At 36.9% G+C, this 13,891-nt stretch overlaps 1 protein-coding gene and 1 long non-coding RNA gene across 2 annotated transcripts in view; one reads left to right on the top strand and one right to left on the bottom strand.

Moving 5' to 3' along the window:
- Window positions 1-1,414, bottom strand: part of tulp1a (TUB like protein 1a) — a 44,956-nt gene extending 43,542 nt beyond the window's left edge. Inside the window, exon 1 of the mRNA XM_051880061.1 lies at window positions 1,295-1,414. Coding sequence (XP_051736021.1) covers window positions 1,295-1,304 — 10 coding nt within the window. The 5' untranslated portion in view covers window positions 1,305-1,414. The remainder of the gene's footprint in view (window positions 1-1,294) is intronic.
- On the top strand, window positions 935-13,840 carry LOC127504915 (uncharacterized). Its single transcript, XR_007927514.1, has 3 exons — window positions 935-1,073; window positions 1,182-1,645; window positions 11,878-13,840. It is a non-coding gene; the product is annotated as an uncharacterized LOC127504915 (long non-coding RNA).
- Window positions 13,841-13,891: the final 51 nt, after the last annotated feature.

Genomic DNA, 13,891 nt, shown 5'->3' with positions numbered 1-13,891 from the left:
GACTGGCTTTTGGAAGCAAGCAATGCTGTTTTGAACTGCTGCCAAATGAGACAGGCGCAGCTGAAACTTTTTACAGCCTCCCCTCACTTCGACAGGAAAAGACACGGGGAGCAAATTTGTAGGAGAAGGAGGGGGGGGGGGAGCGCGAAATAAATCTTTGTAGCGTCTACAACTAAGGCACTGCATCAAGGATTTCCTTCTGTGCTTTCACGCTCCCCTAATTTGGCAAGGCGCCATTCGAAAAGGTGTTTAAAAGTGATGTTTTTCTCTCTCTCTCTCTGGGAGGATTGAACGGGGAACGGATGTGCTAGGAAGTGAAGAGTTCAGCGAGTTCAGTAAATGAGAAATATGTAAATGCATCAATAACAAAGGAACTGTGACGTCACGCACTGTGCTGCCCCGGACACTGCCTGCGAGCAGACGGGACAAGCGTGCACACATCTGACAAGATGCCATCTGCGGACCATAAAGAGAATGCCTGTTTTACATCACAACTCAGGAAGATGACCATGTGAAGTCTGCCTCTGCAACGACTGACACGTTGTAGTCACTTCCTCTTTCATGGTAAGGACTTGAGCGCCTGACAAACTTCTAGTGATATGACTCCACTGCAAACTGCAATAACTTCCCCAGTGCTTATTTGAATACCATTTTGCTACTCTTAACTAAATGACTGCATGCAAAGTGCAAATGTCAAACACAAGGTGAGTCATAAAAGCAAGTAGGATCAGCCAACTGTGATGTCTTTCAAGGCTCTTTGAGGAAGTACTACGGACCACTCATGCCATGTTTCCCTGATAGAGAAATCCAAAATGCAGGCGGTGGCTGAACAGCCTCTAGATGTGTGTAATGATTAGCGAGGACTATAACTGGAAGGCTCAAACTACCTGGGACGGATGCCAAATGCTGACAAAGGCAATCATTGCATTCTCAGGGGTGAGCAAAATCAACTCTTCGTCCACTCGCACTTCTTTTGGGAGGGTTATTTATATTCCTCGAGAAGCTCCCGAAAGCATTGACTAATTGCTGAAGGAGTCAGTCACATGCTTTGGCTAAAGGGCACGAAAAATCCCGTAAGTATTAAAGTGTCCTGAATCTGGTGTTACTCGTTTCTCGCCTCTTGATCACCCGCTGATCAAGTTTTTCCTTTAAATGATCAATTCTGACTGCTTATTTTCCAGACATCTGCTTGGAGAAACTGTGACTTGGGCAGAGGGGTACAAGCTTACCCTCTTGCATTCCCGTAAATACGAGTTTGTCATGTTTTGCGTGCAGACGGTAGCAAAAACTTTACCTTGATACATTTCCTGCTTGGCAAATCCTCTCCTCTTGATCTCTGCTTTCTTTTATGTTTCTCAGTCCCTTTCTTTCTCCACCTCCTCTCTCCCTCTCTCTCAGCTTCTGTCTTTCACTTCGCATCCTGTGCCAAAGTGGGCAGGGAGAAAGAGCTCGTGGTGAGGCGGGTGAAGCGGAGGCCGCTGTACGTGCTCTTTCTTCAGCCACAACCCCATGGAAGAGCATGTTTGGTGGTAGCAAATTTTTAGGTCTCTCTCCTCGAGATAGGCGTACTATGTGCATGAGTCTACTCTTCTCGCCGCCATGACCCTGCCTTGTGTTCTTTGACGTTGAAGCCTCTAGTCTGCAGGTATTCCACTTTTATTTTTTCCCCCTGCTTTCATAATTTGTAATATTCCACAGATTATTTTGTCCCTTTTTAAGCAATTCTCTTAAAGCATCATTGTCGGTGATTTTACCCAGCTGCTCTGGCTCTCTTGTTCACTGTTGTCTTCTCTTGTAAGTCCATGCCTCGGATTCCGCCATTTCTACTACGCTAAACGACTTTCGGTCAAATTAATTGTTGATGTACTTTTTATAAATGTTTTTTGACTTGATGCTATTTAAAAAAAAAAAAATTTGTTAAGAATCTTTTTCTTTTTTTTCTTTTTTTTTTCGCGATTTGGTTCACATTCCTTCGGATAGCATGTATGTTCCCTTAGTTTTGGGTCGTTTGAGCAGTTCATTTTGGGGTTTAAGTTTGTTTAAGGATTTTGACGATTTAAACATACAAATGGTTTGGCTGCTGCCTTAATGCTTTTGGAAGGAAAATAAGAGTGATGTTTTTGGATACGATGGCAGTGATTCGGCCTATAAAATGCCCTTTAAGTCAAATATGTACTGTACATCCCTCTGTACAAAAATGACCTTTTATCTTTGGCGACTATATTCCTGCCAGTTTTTTTTTTTTTAATCTCTCTATAAAAAAGCACCCCTGAGAGCTTAGATGCGGCATATAATTTGCATTTAAGAAAGCATAAATCAAGTTCATTTTGCATGTACAGTACGAGAGCATTCGGTTACTTGTTTGGCATTTGTAGATATAGTCAAATGACTTCTTTTTCTATTCAGCTGGTATTCTTTCAAAAGGTAGGCTTGTTCTGTTTGTATTCGACTGCTTTTTTTCTGGTTGCATTTGCAAGGCAAATTAGATGAATGCCAAAATAAATTGAGTGGTGCTAGTTTGGGAAAGAAAACAATGAAAGGCAATCTTTCAGAAACTAAATTGTATGTGTTATTGACCAAATGGCATTTGTTATGCAGAAGTACCTGATCGAACTGACAGAAATACTGATCATATTTTACATACAGAAAACAACAAACAGGGGTGTTTAAGATGAATTTAATATTTGTTATAGTAAACTGATTAAAGACTAAATTTTAGTTATTGAATGTAACATTAGAAGGTGGTTACAATCCATCGATATGATGCATTTTATCAACTACCTTGTTAATATTTTGTGCATTTGTTATTTTTGTGAAGTTCACATTAAATTCCTTTAAAACAGGCTGAACAATCGACAATATCTGCTTTCTTTAGAGTAGTTTTTTTTTTTTTTTTTTTGCTAAAAGGCTATTATAACAAATTGATACCAGTTGACCACCGAAATTCAAAATACATCGATAAATATGATTTAAATCTGAATCACATCTTTTTCAAAAATTACAAAGAAAAGATCTCAAGATGGCGTCGACATGCCACGTGTTTGTGTACTACTGTACTATGTGTATTTTACTGAGCGACTTTATTGCAGTCTCTTTCGAATATCAGCAAACATTTTGAACAAATCCTTATTTAGCAGAAGATCTGCTCTCCACATGCAAACAAACGTGGAAAAGCTGTGAAAAACAGTGGTGTTAGAATGAAATAACATATGATGTGCTGATGTTTGTTGTTTTAGCTATAGAGCAAGGATTTTTCTTGGATAATGTTTTTTTTTTTTGTGTGTGTACTCGTCAGCACAAGGAACGAGGGCAGGTAATTTACTGCTTTCTACAGTAAAACTGAGGCACAAAAGTTTGCATATACATGTTTATTTTGCTCAGAGACAGAGAGAGATGGCAACAGGAAAAAAGTGGAGCGAGGGAGGGAGGAAAGGAGAGCATTTCCTCCACCCCCTGTTCTCCTCAGATGAACTTATCATGTAGCTTCATATTTTCTCTCCCTCCCTCTCTTTTTTTCCCCCGTTCCCATACAGCCTCGCTCCCTCCTACATTTACTGTAGCTGACGATCTGATGCACCCTGGGCTCCGACCCCACATTAGCAAACAGGAAGTTTCAAAACAAACCCAGTTTAACCCTCAAAATACTTACATTTCCCTGCATACACAATCAAATCGACAACTTCATGCTGGAATAGACAGAATACAACAACAGCTTCGTAATCTCCAAGTATTTTGATTTCATATTTAAAGTTTTATTTGGAAGAAGTGTTTATTACCAAAAGCGTTCACGGCGGAAAATTCACTGCAGGTGAGAAAACACTGCTGTTTGCCTCCAAATGCACAGACACGCAGCATATGCTCGGAGCCTATTAGTTACACAGCCCCAGACGGGGGCAGAGATCTAAGTCTAATCTGCAAGGTCTTTGTATAAACAAGGCAAAGCAGAATCCTTATCGTTGAGTTTCGATGAGTAACAGCAGGCTCTCCGGAGACCGCGTGACAGAGTCAACCAAGGTCAAGCCAAGCCCAACTTCCTGTTTTTTGGGGACCGCTATTTTTGCAATAAGGGCGTTTCTCTCTGGTGTAGGTTGATGACAGGGGATCATAAGCTGAATGATTAATGACAGTTTTGAGGAGTTACAGCTTTCAATGGCTTAACTCATTTGAATAGTGGCAAAAGCTGTGTAAAAAGGAATAACGGAGGAATAATGTCACAGGTTCAGTAACTAGAACAGGAAGAAATGTAGTTCCACGCTATTTATTGTGTACAATGATTCATACAAACACAAAATATGGCATGTTTTGTGCAACAGTTGTACTAGATATGGACTCACCAATGCTGAGAATGCTGATCTGCAGCTGTACAAACAGAAGATTACAGATGAGAAGATGGCGACAGTTACTATTAATAGTAAAAAATTAAAAACATCTATTGTTTGTTCATACCGTATCTCATATTTTCTTCTTTCCTTCTTTCCTTTTTTTTTTTTTTAAGAAGAAAATTTTCGGTTATGAAGGGATTTTCAATGGGGAAGCTCCCCTCCTACGTTAAATTAATGCTGCACAAAGGCATTGTCTCAAGTTCCGTATTTTTTCTTGTAATTGTGGCCTCTTAGTCTTCCTCTGCCAACATCCCCCACCCTTCAATGCTCTACCCACCACCCTCTTCTCCATTCATTGAAATTCAGCCTGGCATACAGGCACTGCCCCTTTCTTGGCACCAGACTCAGAGACTCGGCGACAGAAAGGAGGGGAGAAAATTAAAATGAAAACAAGAATAGGTATCAATTTCTCAATCGCTAAGCTTGTGCCAAACATTTATCCGGTTTCGTTGGACCTAGATTATCGATAGCCATTTTCGGTGTACAATTTCAGCAAAAATTGTAAGGGCATATGGTCTTGGCAACCATAACGCAGTGGGAGGCGTTCAGAAGGCTAATTGATTTGCCTGTTTACCTCCTGCGATTGGATGGGCACAAGCGCTAACGGCTGTGTCCTTTGATCGCTAGGTAAGATAGAAGGCCTTTTGTTGATCTGATTCAGTTTGTTTACCTCTTTTCTGATTTGCAAAATCCTCCGACAGGGAAGCAAGATGTTCCTTTGTGACTATAAAATGCTTGGTATATGATTATGCCAAGAGGTGGCATAGCTGATGCGTAAACAAATACAGGCAATTAAAAATGGCAGCCATTTATCGAGAGAAGCAGAGAGGGCTTTAGCTGTTGCTGGGTGTCTTTTTAATAGCTACTTTGTCATGTATCGCAGAGTGTGATTTATTAAGAAGAGATTATTTCAACAACTGCAATAATAATACCTTTGTGATGTTTTTCATATATTAGAGACACAGGCTCTGTTCCAAAACCTAGTGAGCTGCCAACATAGGGAGCATTTTAAGGCATCATAGGTGCACTTCTGATGTGAAGGCGGTTCCAAAAGGTAAGATACTTCGCTTTAGCCAAATCTCAGCATTGTAAGGCATTGCATGTGTCCTTCACAGATTGCACTGCAAGCTCAATGAAACAAACCAAGATGGCGAGAGAAATGTTGATCAGAAATAAATGCCATTATAAAACACAATGTCTAAAAAAAATCTAAGTATTTTACTCAGTATTTTAGTGTGTTCTGTGTATTTAAATGCATATTGAGAGTAGTCTGGGCTTAGCTTAGCAAAATGCTAACAACAAACTTGACAGAAATCAACTGCATTCGAGTCTTACTCATCCATATTTGTATAATCCACAGAGTTGCTGCCTTCCACAGTCTTCCAAGTCAGTCACTTAAGTGACAATTATGATGCTGCCTATGTAGGATGTAGACTGCAAGGCAGTTCACTAGGTTTAGAAAAGCACAATTTAATTTGTAAAGGGCAACTGCTCTTAATTCAGATAAAGATGCTTGTCTCTCACAAAAACGCTTCTAGCGCTTTCACATGATGCCACAACAGTTATTAACTTATTTTCGTTGCTAATCTGGATTCCCATACTGTATGTAGGCTATAGGGTAAAGCTGATTTAAAATGAATAAACATGTTGAATTAATAACATAAGACACTAATGCCTGCAATGCTATGAAGTATTACAGATTTGTTAGTGCTAAGTTGCTTCTCCTAACACTATGACTTTGTGCATTCTGTTTAAGAGGCTTGCTGTTTAAAAGTCAAGCATACGGAAACGCTTTGTCTCTCTAAAACTAATCAATAACCTCATTTGAATGCCATTATATAATCTAGTTTTGTAAGAGACTTACAGGAAAATTGTTAGCGTTAAGCTCCGACGTTATCCAACATTTTTTGGCATGTCATTTTAGTAACAGTGTTAGTTTAGTATTATTTATATAATATTATAGTATTTATTATTATTTTGAAGTTCCTTTTATTTTTATATTTTCCATTTCATTTTAGTTTTAGTAATTCTAGCACTTCAACTTTTTTTTATTTCAGTTTGTCAAGGCAACATTTCCTTTGCCCAGGGAAAGTTTTTTTAGGTTTTCATCTAGTATTTATATTTATTAATATCTATTTTTTAAATAGTTTTAGTTAACAGTAATATTGTTTAGAAGACGTGGGCCAAACCTCATATTGTATAGTACTGATATACTACTTTGACATTGTTTCTATACTGATGGAATTGATTACATTATCATTTATGAAATTAGGATACTATGTTCCATTCGCTCTGAAATTAAAGGGTTATTTTACCCAAAAATTAAAATTCTGTCATCATTTACTCCCATGTTGTTCTAAACCCATAAGACATTTGTTCATCTTCGGAACACAAATTAAGATATTTTTAATCAAATCTGAGAGATTTCTGTCCCTCCATTGACAGCTATGCAACTACCACTTTGTCACTTCAAAAAGTTCATAAAGAGATTGTAAAACTAATCCATATGAATTGAGCGGTTTAGTCCAAATTTTCTGAAGAGACACGATAGCTTTATATGATAAACAGATTGAACGTATTCACATGTACGCATGGATCAGTGAACATAAACAGAAGGTCAACCGTACATGCTTGACGTATGAGAACAATCCTTATTGGTTCTTGCAGAAGCTCAACCGTGCTGCGTAACACGAGAATGAACCTCATTGGTTCTAGAAGCTCAACCGTGCTGCGTAACACATGAGAATGAACCTCATTGGTTCTTGCAGAAGCTCAACCGTGCTGCGTAACACATGAGAATGAACCTCACTAGTTCTTACAGAAGCTCAAACGTGCTGCGTAACACAAGAGAATGAACCTCATTGGTTCTTGCAGAAGCTCAAATGTGCTGCGTGACATGAGAATGAACCGCATTGGTTTTTGCGGAAGCTCAAATGTGCTGCGTAACATGAGAATGAACCTCAATGGTTTTTGCGGAAGCTCAAACGTGCTGCGTAACACGAGAATGAACCTCATCGGTTCTTGTGGAAGCTCAAATGTGTTGCGTAACACGAGAATGAACCTCATTGGTTCTCGTACGTCAAGCAAGCATGATTGAGCCATGATACCACACCTGAAGTGTAAGTTGATGAATGTTTATATGTGAATAAAAGCCTAAATTCAATCTGTTCATCATATAAAGTGATTGAAAATTTGGACTAAACCGCTCAGTTCATATGGATTACTTTTATGATCTCTTTATGAACGATATGAAGCATCAAAGTGTTAGTTGCGTAGCTGTCAATGGAGGTGCAGAAATTGCTCAGATTTTATTAAAAAGATCTGAATTTGTGTTCCAAAGATGAACATAGTATTTCTTTTTTGGAGAATAACTTTAAAGTGTAACTTTAACAGGCAATTAAAGTCACATTTCAGTCACTTAATGGAAATTCCCTTAGAGTACAATACTGTATAGTTGGAAAAATATGGTAATAATCATTACATTTTGTGTCATTAGAATTTAGCTTTTGAACATTATTTTTGTCCTTAAGCACTATGCTTAATATAAATAAATAGTATGATTTTGTGGGCTATTTCATGCAAACTCTTTCCTGAAGTCATTGAATAAAAGTGTTGACAGAGATATCTAACTGATATAGCCATCAAAAGGATTTAAATACTTCTGCAATATCTGTTTTATGGTATCTTATGATTCTCTTTTCAGTTCCACCCACACTGTCTACACTGAAAGCAACAGATAATCTCTAATACTCTCTTAAATACCCATGTCGTAAAAATCAGGGCAGTTGTGTCTAATTTGCATTAGCATTAGCATTACATATTTTAAAAAGTGATAAAGAGGTCATTTACATATGAAAAAAAAATCTAAGCGGCACTAAAATGGACTTAAATATCTGGCAAAGCACCAAAAGCACTGGTTAGTCCCCATCAAGGCGATTACCACACATTGGGGAACAGAAGGGCAGACTAGTTCCCTGTGTAATCTAAAAATCCAAACACCACATCTGTCAGACCATATTAGCATACTTCCTCTTTCAAGAGTGAGGCATTATACGTTGTCCTAAAGAAGCAACTTTACTACAGAATAGCTGACATAACATCTGCTACATGATAAAAGCTTGATTGATAAAGCTGATGGTGTTTGTGAACATTATAACTACTGTATGTAAAATGAATCACGCAGATTGTTTAGTAGCACAGCTTATGACTGACCTGACCTTTACCGAAAATTGGCACAGCAAAGTCATGACATGCCATTTCGCAGCTTCTGCCTCTTCTTTGTGTTCCAGCAGACTGTGTCTTGTGCCAAAACTTTTCAATCGTTGTCCCCCCAAATGGGCCAAAAAAAAAAAAAAAGAGCATGTGTATGCTAATTAGCTAAGAAGACTTTTGTATGTTAACAAATTGCTGAAAGTTAGTTCACTGGAAGAGATTTGCATGTCTATTTGTGCAAAACAGACATGCTTTACCTCTTACCGCCACACAATAACTGCATTTATTGTCATTTTGCATGTCCCACTTGTTTGATCAAAGTTGGAAGTTCAAGAATGAGTGGATACTGGGAAAAAAATGTTGGTTTTAACAACAAAACTTTAACATTCACAAATTAGTAACTGATTTAGTTGGATGCTCAAATGTTAGATGCTGATGTTTAGGTTCGTCACGCATGCTAATGGATGACTTTCACAGTATATCTGTTATTTTTTGTGTGTATGAAAGAACGCTATTGACTCGAGGAGGAATCTTGGCTTTCTAGTGGTTGTACAGAAGCCAGACGTCCCCCAGTGCATCCAGAGGGAGACCCTTACTCTTCCAAACAGCCTCTGAGAACAGTAAACGTGTGAATGGGTTTTTCAGGCACACCTCACAGAGGTTGTAAGAAATACACAGCACTCGTACCCTAAAATGGCCGAAACGCCGCCATTTTGTTTTCCCACTATTTTGCTGTGCGGAATAGCAGAATCAGCTTTGTTAAAGCTACAGGAGACAGCTGGGGAAGCCATGTTTTACATCGTCTGTTTACTTCAAAAGCGTAGCTTACGCAATGTTGTCTTGTTGGAATGAGCTCAGTTTTTGGCAAAACGGGCGCAAATTCCTGGCGAAGGATCAAGACTTTTTTTCTTCATGATCCAATGCCAGCCTCGCTAGAATGAGTGAGTAATTTTGCTTTGGCTTTCAAAATTAGCACTTCCCTTTTAGCCTGCATCCTGGTTCAGCTCCTCATAGTTCCCTGGTCTTTTTCACGTTTGATCATTTTTCCGACTCAAATAAGCACCGCTGACTCGAATCTGGAGAACACACACATGCTGAGCTTTTAACTACTGCTTTCAGCAACTACATAGAAATAAGTAGCTCTGTGATCTATGAAAGAACCATTCGGGTTATGTGACTGAATGACTGAAGTCAGACCGGTGAAGTCTTAACATAGATTGAACTTTTTTGACACCTTGCATTAGATAATAAAATATCACACCACATGGCATCTCCAAAGAAATGCTGCACAACCTTTACTCAGAACTAACTTCACTTTTCTGAGCCATTTTTGCAATGACATTTAACCAGCTGGTGTCAAGATGATTTGTAGTGGATGTATGAAGTCAGTTCTCTTAAAGTTCACACAGGGGTCGTAGCAGAATCACATTAACTATGAACATGATGCACTAATGTTTGACAACCATAAAGTGTCAACCAGATATTTCTTGTCTTCATTTTGAATAGTGTATATCATTTATTATATTAAAATCTGGTGCCTTCCTAAAACAATAAAATAAAATAAACTATTTTATTTTTATATGTGGTAAAAAAGTGTTTTAATTTTACAAAATAATTCCACTTTTGCTGAATTCCAACCATTGTGAAAAATAAGTATATTTAAGTACAGCATACTTTTACAAAGAGTACTTATTACAGGCATAATATACTTCAAAATAATATCTTTAAGTGTGAGCTGAATGTAATGTTTTCAGACAATTGCACGTTATTTACAATTACAGTATGACTTAAGTACATCTTTATATGTAATTTCATAATTCTTTTGTCTTAGAAATATGGTTGAAGTGTACTGCTGAATGTACTGACAAGCATTTATGGTAAACTAAATTATACTTTAATGTCACTTCTATTGAAACTTATTTGTCATGTATTTAAATATATTTGTAATTACATATTTGTAACGATGAAGCTGCTTTTTTTTTTTACATTTAAGTAATATTAACTTTAAATGTAATACTGAATAACACATTACAGTTAAAATTATAATCAAGTGCTTTACATGTGCTTTAGTATACATGAAAATAAGTGTATCTCTTTAAAGCATGACAAAAGATTATTAAAATATAATGATTTAAAATAGCTTTTAAGCTATTCGTGGTCTTTTTGACCCCAAATGATGTTTGCTGAAGTAAAAAAAAAAAAAGTTCCATTGATCCAAATGGCATGAGACTTTGTCAAGCTGTCAACACTTTGTAGATCTACAAAAAATATATATAAATAAATAAATTGGAATGATATCTAGTTTTATGTTAGTGTGAAAAAAAAAGTCACACTCAGGCTGTTCAGGGTCTCTGGAGACCCCACTTAGAAAATGAATAAAATTCATCCTAAAAATCAGAAACAACGCAGAACACACATAGACAGAAATTAAGTGGCAACACTTTAAAACATCCACAACGCAAAATGATCATGCTCACACACACGCACACACACCAATACAAACGTTATTTTTATTGATATAATTGTGATTTCATAATATATAATTATGAATCCAACTGGACAAAAATTATGAAAAGATGTCCAATTAGTCAAATAGCATAGCAAATAGTGGAGCTCTGCAGTCATCTACTATTTAAAGTGATCATTTTTTACTTTAAAACTATATTTTCCAACAGATGGCAACAATCTTAATGCTAAACCATGGCAAACTGTCCATGTTATTTCCATGAATGAAAGTTAGAAATGTGGGTCTTTTTTAAATTGAATTTTACATAAATGGTCATTTTTTACTATTTAAAACATATTAATTTATTTATATAAATTTTAAACATGCCATAAATCCCCCTAAAACTGCACAAATGCAGAGTAAAAACATTAATAAAGTAAGTAAAATTTCACTTTGCTTTTTTTTAAACATTATTTTGTTACAAAATCACATTTTATTGTCTGGGGTCTGCAGAGACCCCAACAGCCTGAGTGCACATCCTAAATCAATACTTACAAGGGTTAAGTGTGTTAAGAAACAGTCATGAAAGTGTACTCTCTCTAAGTGAACTTAAGTGGCGCTTTTTCCCCATTAATATACTACCTGCAAGTACTGGTTTTAATAACCTTTTAAGATTTGAAGTGCGCATTCAGTACAATTAAGAACAGTTCTTTTTCTCTTTTTTTTTTACAAGGGTAAATATGCCGGTACTAGCTCAAACTGTTATGTGGAGTCCAGCTACAACAAAGTTTGACCGTATGGTTGTGCTAACCAGCTTCTCTCTGTCTTCTTCCGCAGGAATCCAGCAGTGTGCTGTCTGACTAGTTGACATCTGTTCTGCTGTCCTTGGGGCTGAGGTAGTAGATTGAATAGTTGTGGAGCATGGTGCTCTCTCACTGAGATAACTATACAATCTACTGTCTTTCCTAAGGCGACAGCCAAATCATCCACAAACAACATGGACTCGTTTGAAATAACCACCTCACACACGTCTGCAGCCGAAGAGGATACTCAATCACATTACAGAAGTAAAATGGCGATTGATGTTTCATGTTGACTTCGTAAATACGCTAGTGTGTCAGCGGATGTGTGTCACGGGACTGCACTTTGGTGTCTTGACAGGGTGAGGTAGTAGGTTGTATAGTTTGGTGGGAGGGATCAAACCCTGTTCAGGTGATAACTATACAGTCTATTGCCTTCCTTGTGGTACCAACTATCTGCCCACTAGGGGAAACTCCCTGGAGTTTAAATATTGTTAAACCCTATGGTCACACTATATGAACTATTTATGTGAAAGGAGTGTTTCAGTTACAGTATTCACACTGCCCACTTAAACAAAGCAGCATGTGTAATACACAAATATGTTGAAAATGCCCTATAAACCTATTTATCAACACAATCTTCTGCAGGATAGACTTTTGTGAAGAAGCCAAGTAATGGAGCAACCTCCCAACAAAACAAACACTTTCTCTTCAGTATCTCTGACTGTGTAGATTAATAAACATTTCGATGTAGAACCTCATGTAAATTACACTGCTGTTCAAAAGTTTGGAGACAGTAAGATTTTTTTAAAAGAAATTTCAAGGATGCTTAAAAGCGACAGTAAAGACATTTAGAACATTACTATTCATTAAAGAAATCTGGGGGAAAAAATACCACTAAAATATAAAGCAGCACAACTGTTTTCAACATTGATAATAATCAGAAATCTTTCTTGAGCATCATCATATTAGAATGATTTCTGAAGGATCATGTGACACTAAGACTGGAGTAATGATGCTGAAAATTCAGCTTTGATCACAGGAATAAATTGCATTTAACAATATAATCACATAGAAAACATAACATAATTTTTAATTGTAATAATATTTCACAATATTACAGTTTTTACTGTATTTTTTTTTATTAAATAAATGCAGCCTTGGTGAGCAGAAGATTAAAATAAAAAAATTAATTAAAACATCTTACCGACCCCAAACTTTTGAAGGGTTAGTTTTGATTTAATTTCATTTTAAAAGTTATGGTCATTATTAAATTCAGAAATCACTTTATTTTCTGTAGCCTAGTGTATACAACAGCAGAAGCACCTTGAGTTTGAAAGCACAACACAACTCTTGAGGCCCGTTCAGACCAAGGACAATAACTATAACATAATGATATAGTTCTAAATATAATTCTAAATATAAAAGAATAGCAGAGTCCACATCACAACTATAACAATAACGGCACAGAGGAACGATATTGTTGGAATCACTTTCAGAATGATTTTTCGAACTGATAAACAATAAAAACACTGACAGCCAATCAGAGTCCATCCTGACTTTAAAGAACTCGAGAATTCAAAGTGACAGATGACAAAACTGCAGAACAATATTGTCTGCTGGTGTGGACATTTATCATTACAGTTGTCGATCTTGGTGTGAACGGGCCTGTGTGTGTGTGTGTTGTGAAACAAGCCTAACTTTTTACCTAACAAGCCTGAACAACATCTGTCTCTGTCAGCTTAACATGCTGATCTAGCATTACATATGAAGAGAAAAATCATATTAAATGAGATTTACTGAGCTCAGATTTATGGCTTAATCAATCATTTAACTGTTCTGTTGGCTTGTGATCAAACAGGATTTTCACACATCATAACAGGAAATTCAGTTTCAATCAGACAATGCATCATATGGCCTTGTTCTGTGAATGGAAAAATATATAACTGCACAATATGCATAATATGTTCCTGTTCTATGAATAAAAAAGTTTTATTCAACACATTTTTGATTTTCTTTTCATTTAAAGTTGATGTTGAGCAGTTTATATA

This window comes from Ctenopharyngodon idella, chromosome 22 (assembly GCF_019924925.1).
Source record: "Ctenopharyngodon idella isolate HZGC_01 chromosome 22, HZGC01, whole genome shotgun sequence".
Classification (NCBI taxonomy): Eukaryota; Metazoa; Chordata; class Actinopteri; order Cypriniformes; family Xenocyprididae; genus Ctenopharyngodon; species Ctenopharyngodon idella.
Note: the sequence above shows the minus strand (reverse complement) of the source record. Positions and strands in the feature narration are given on the sequence as shown.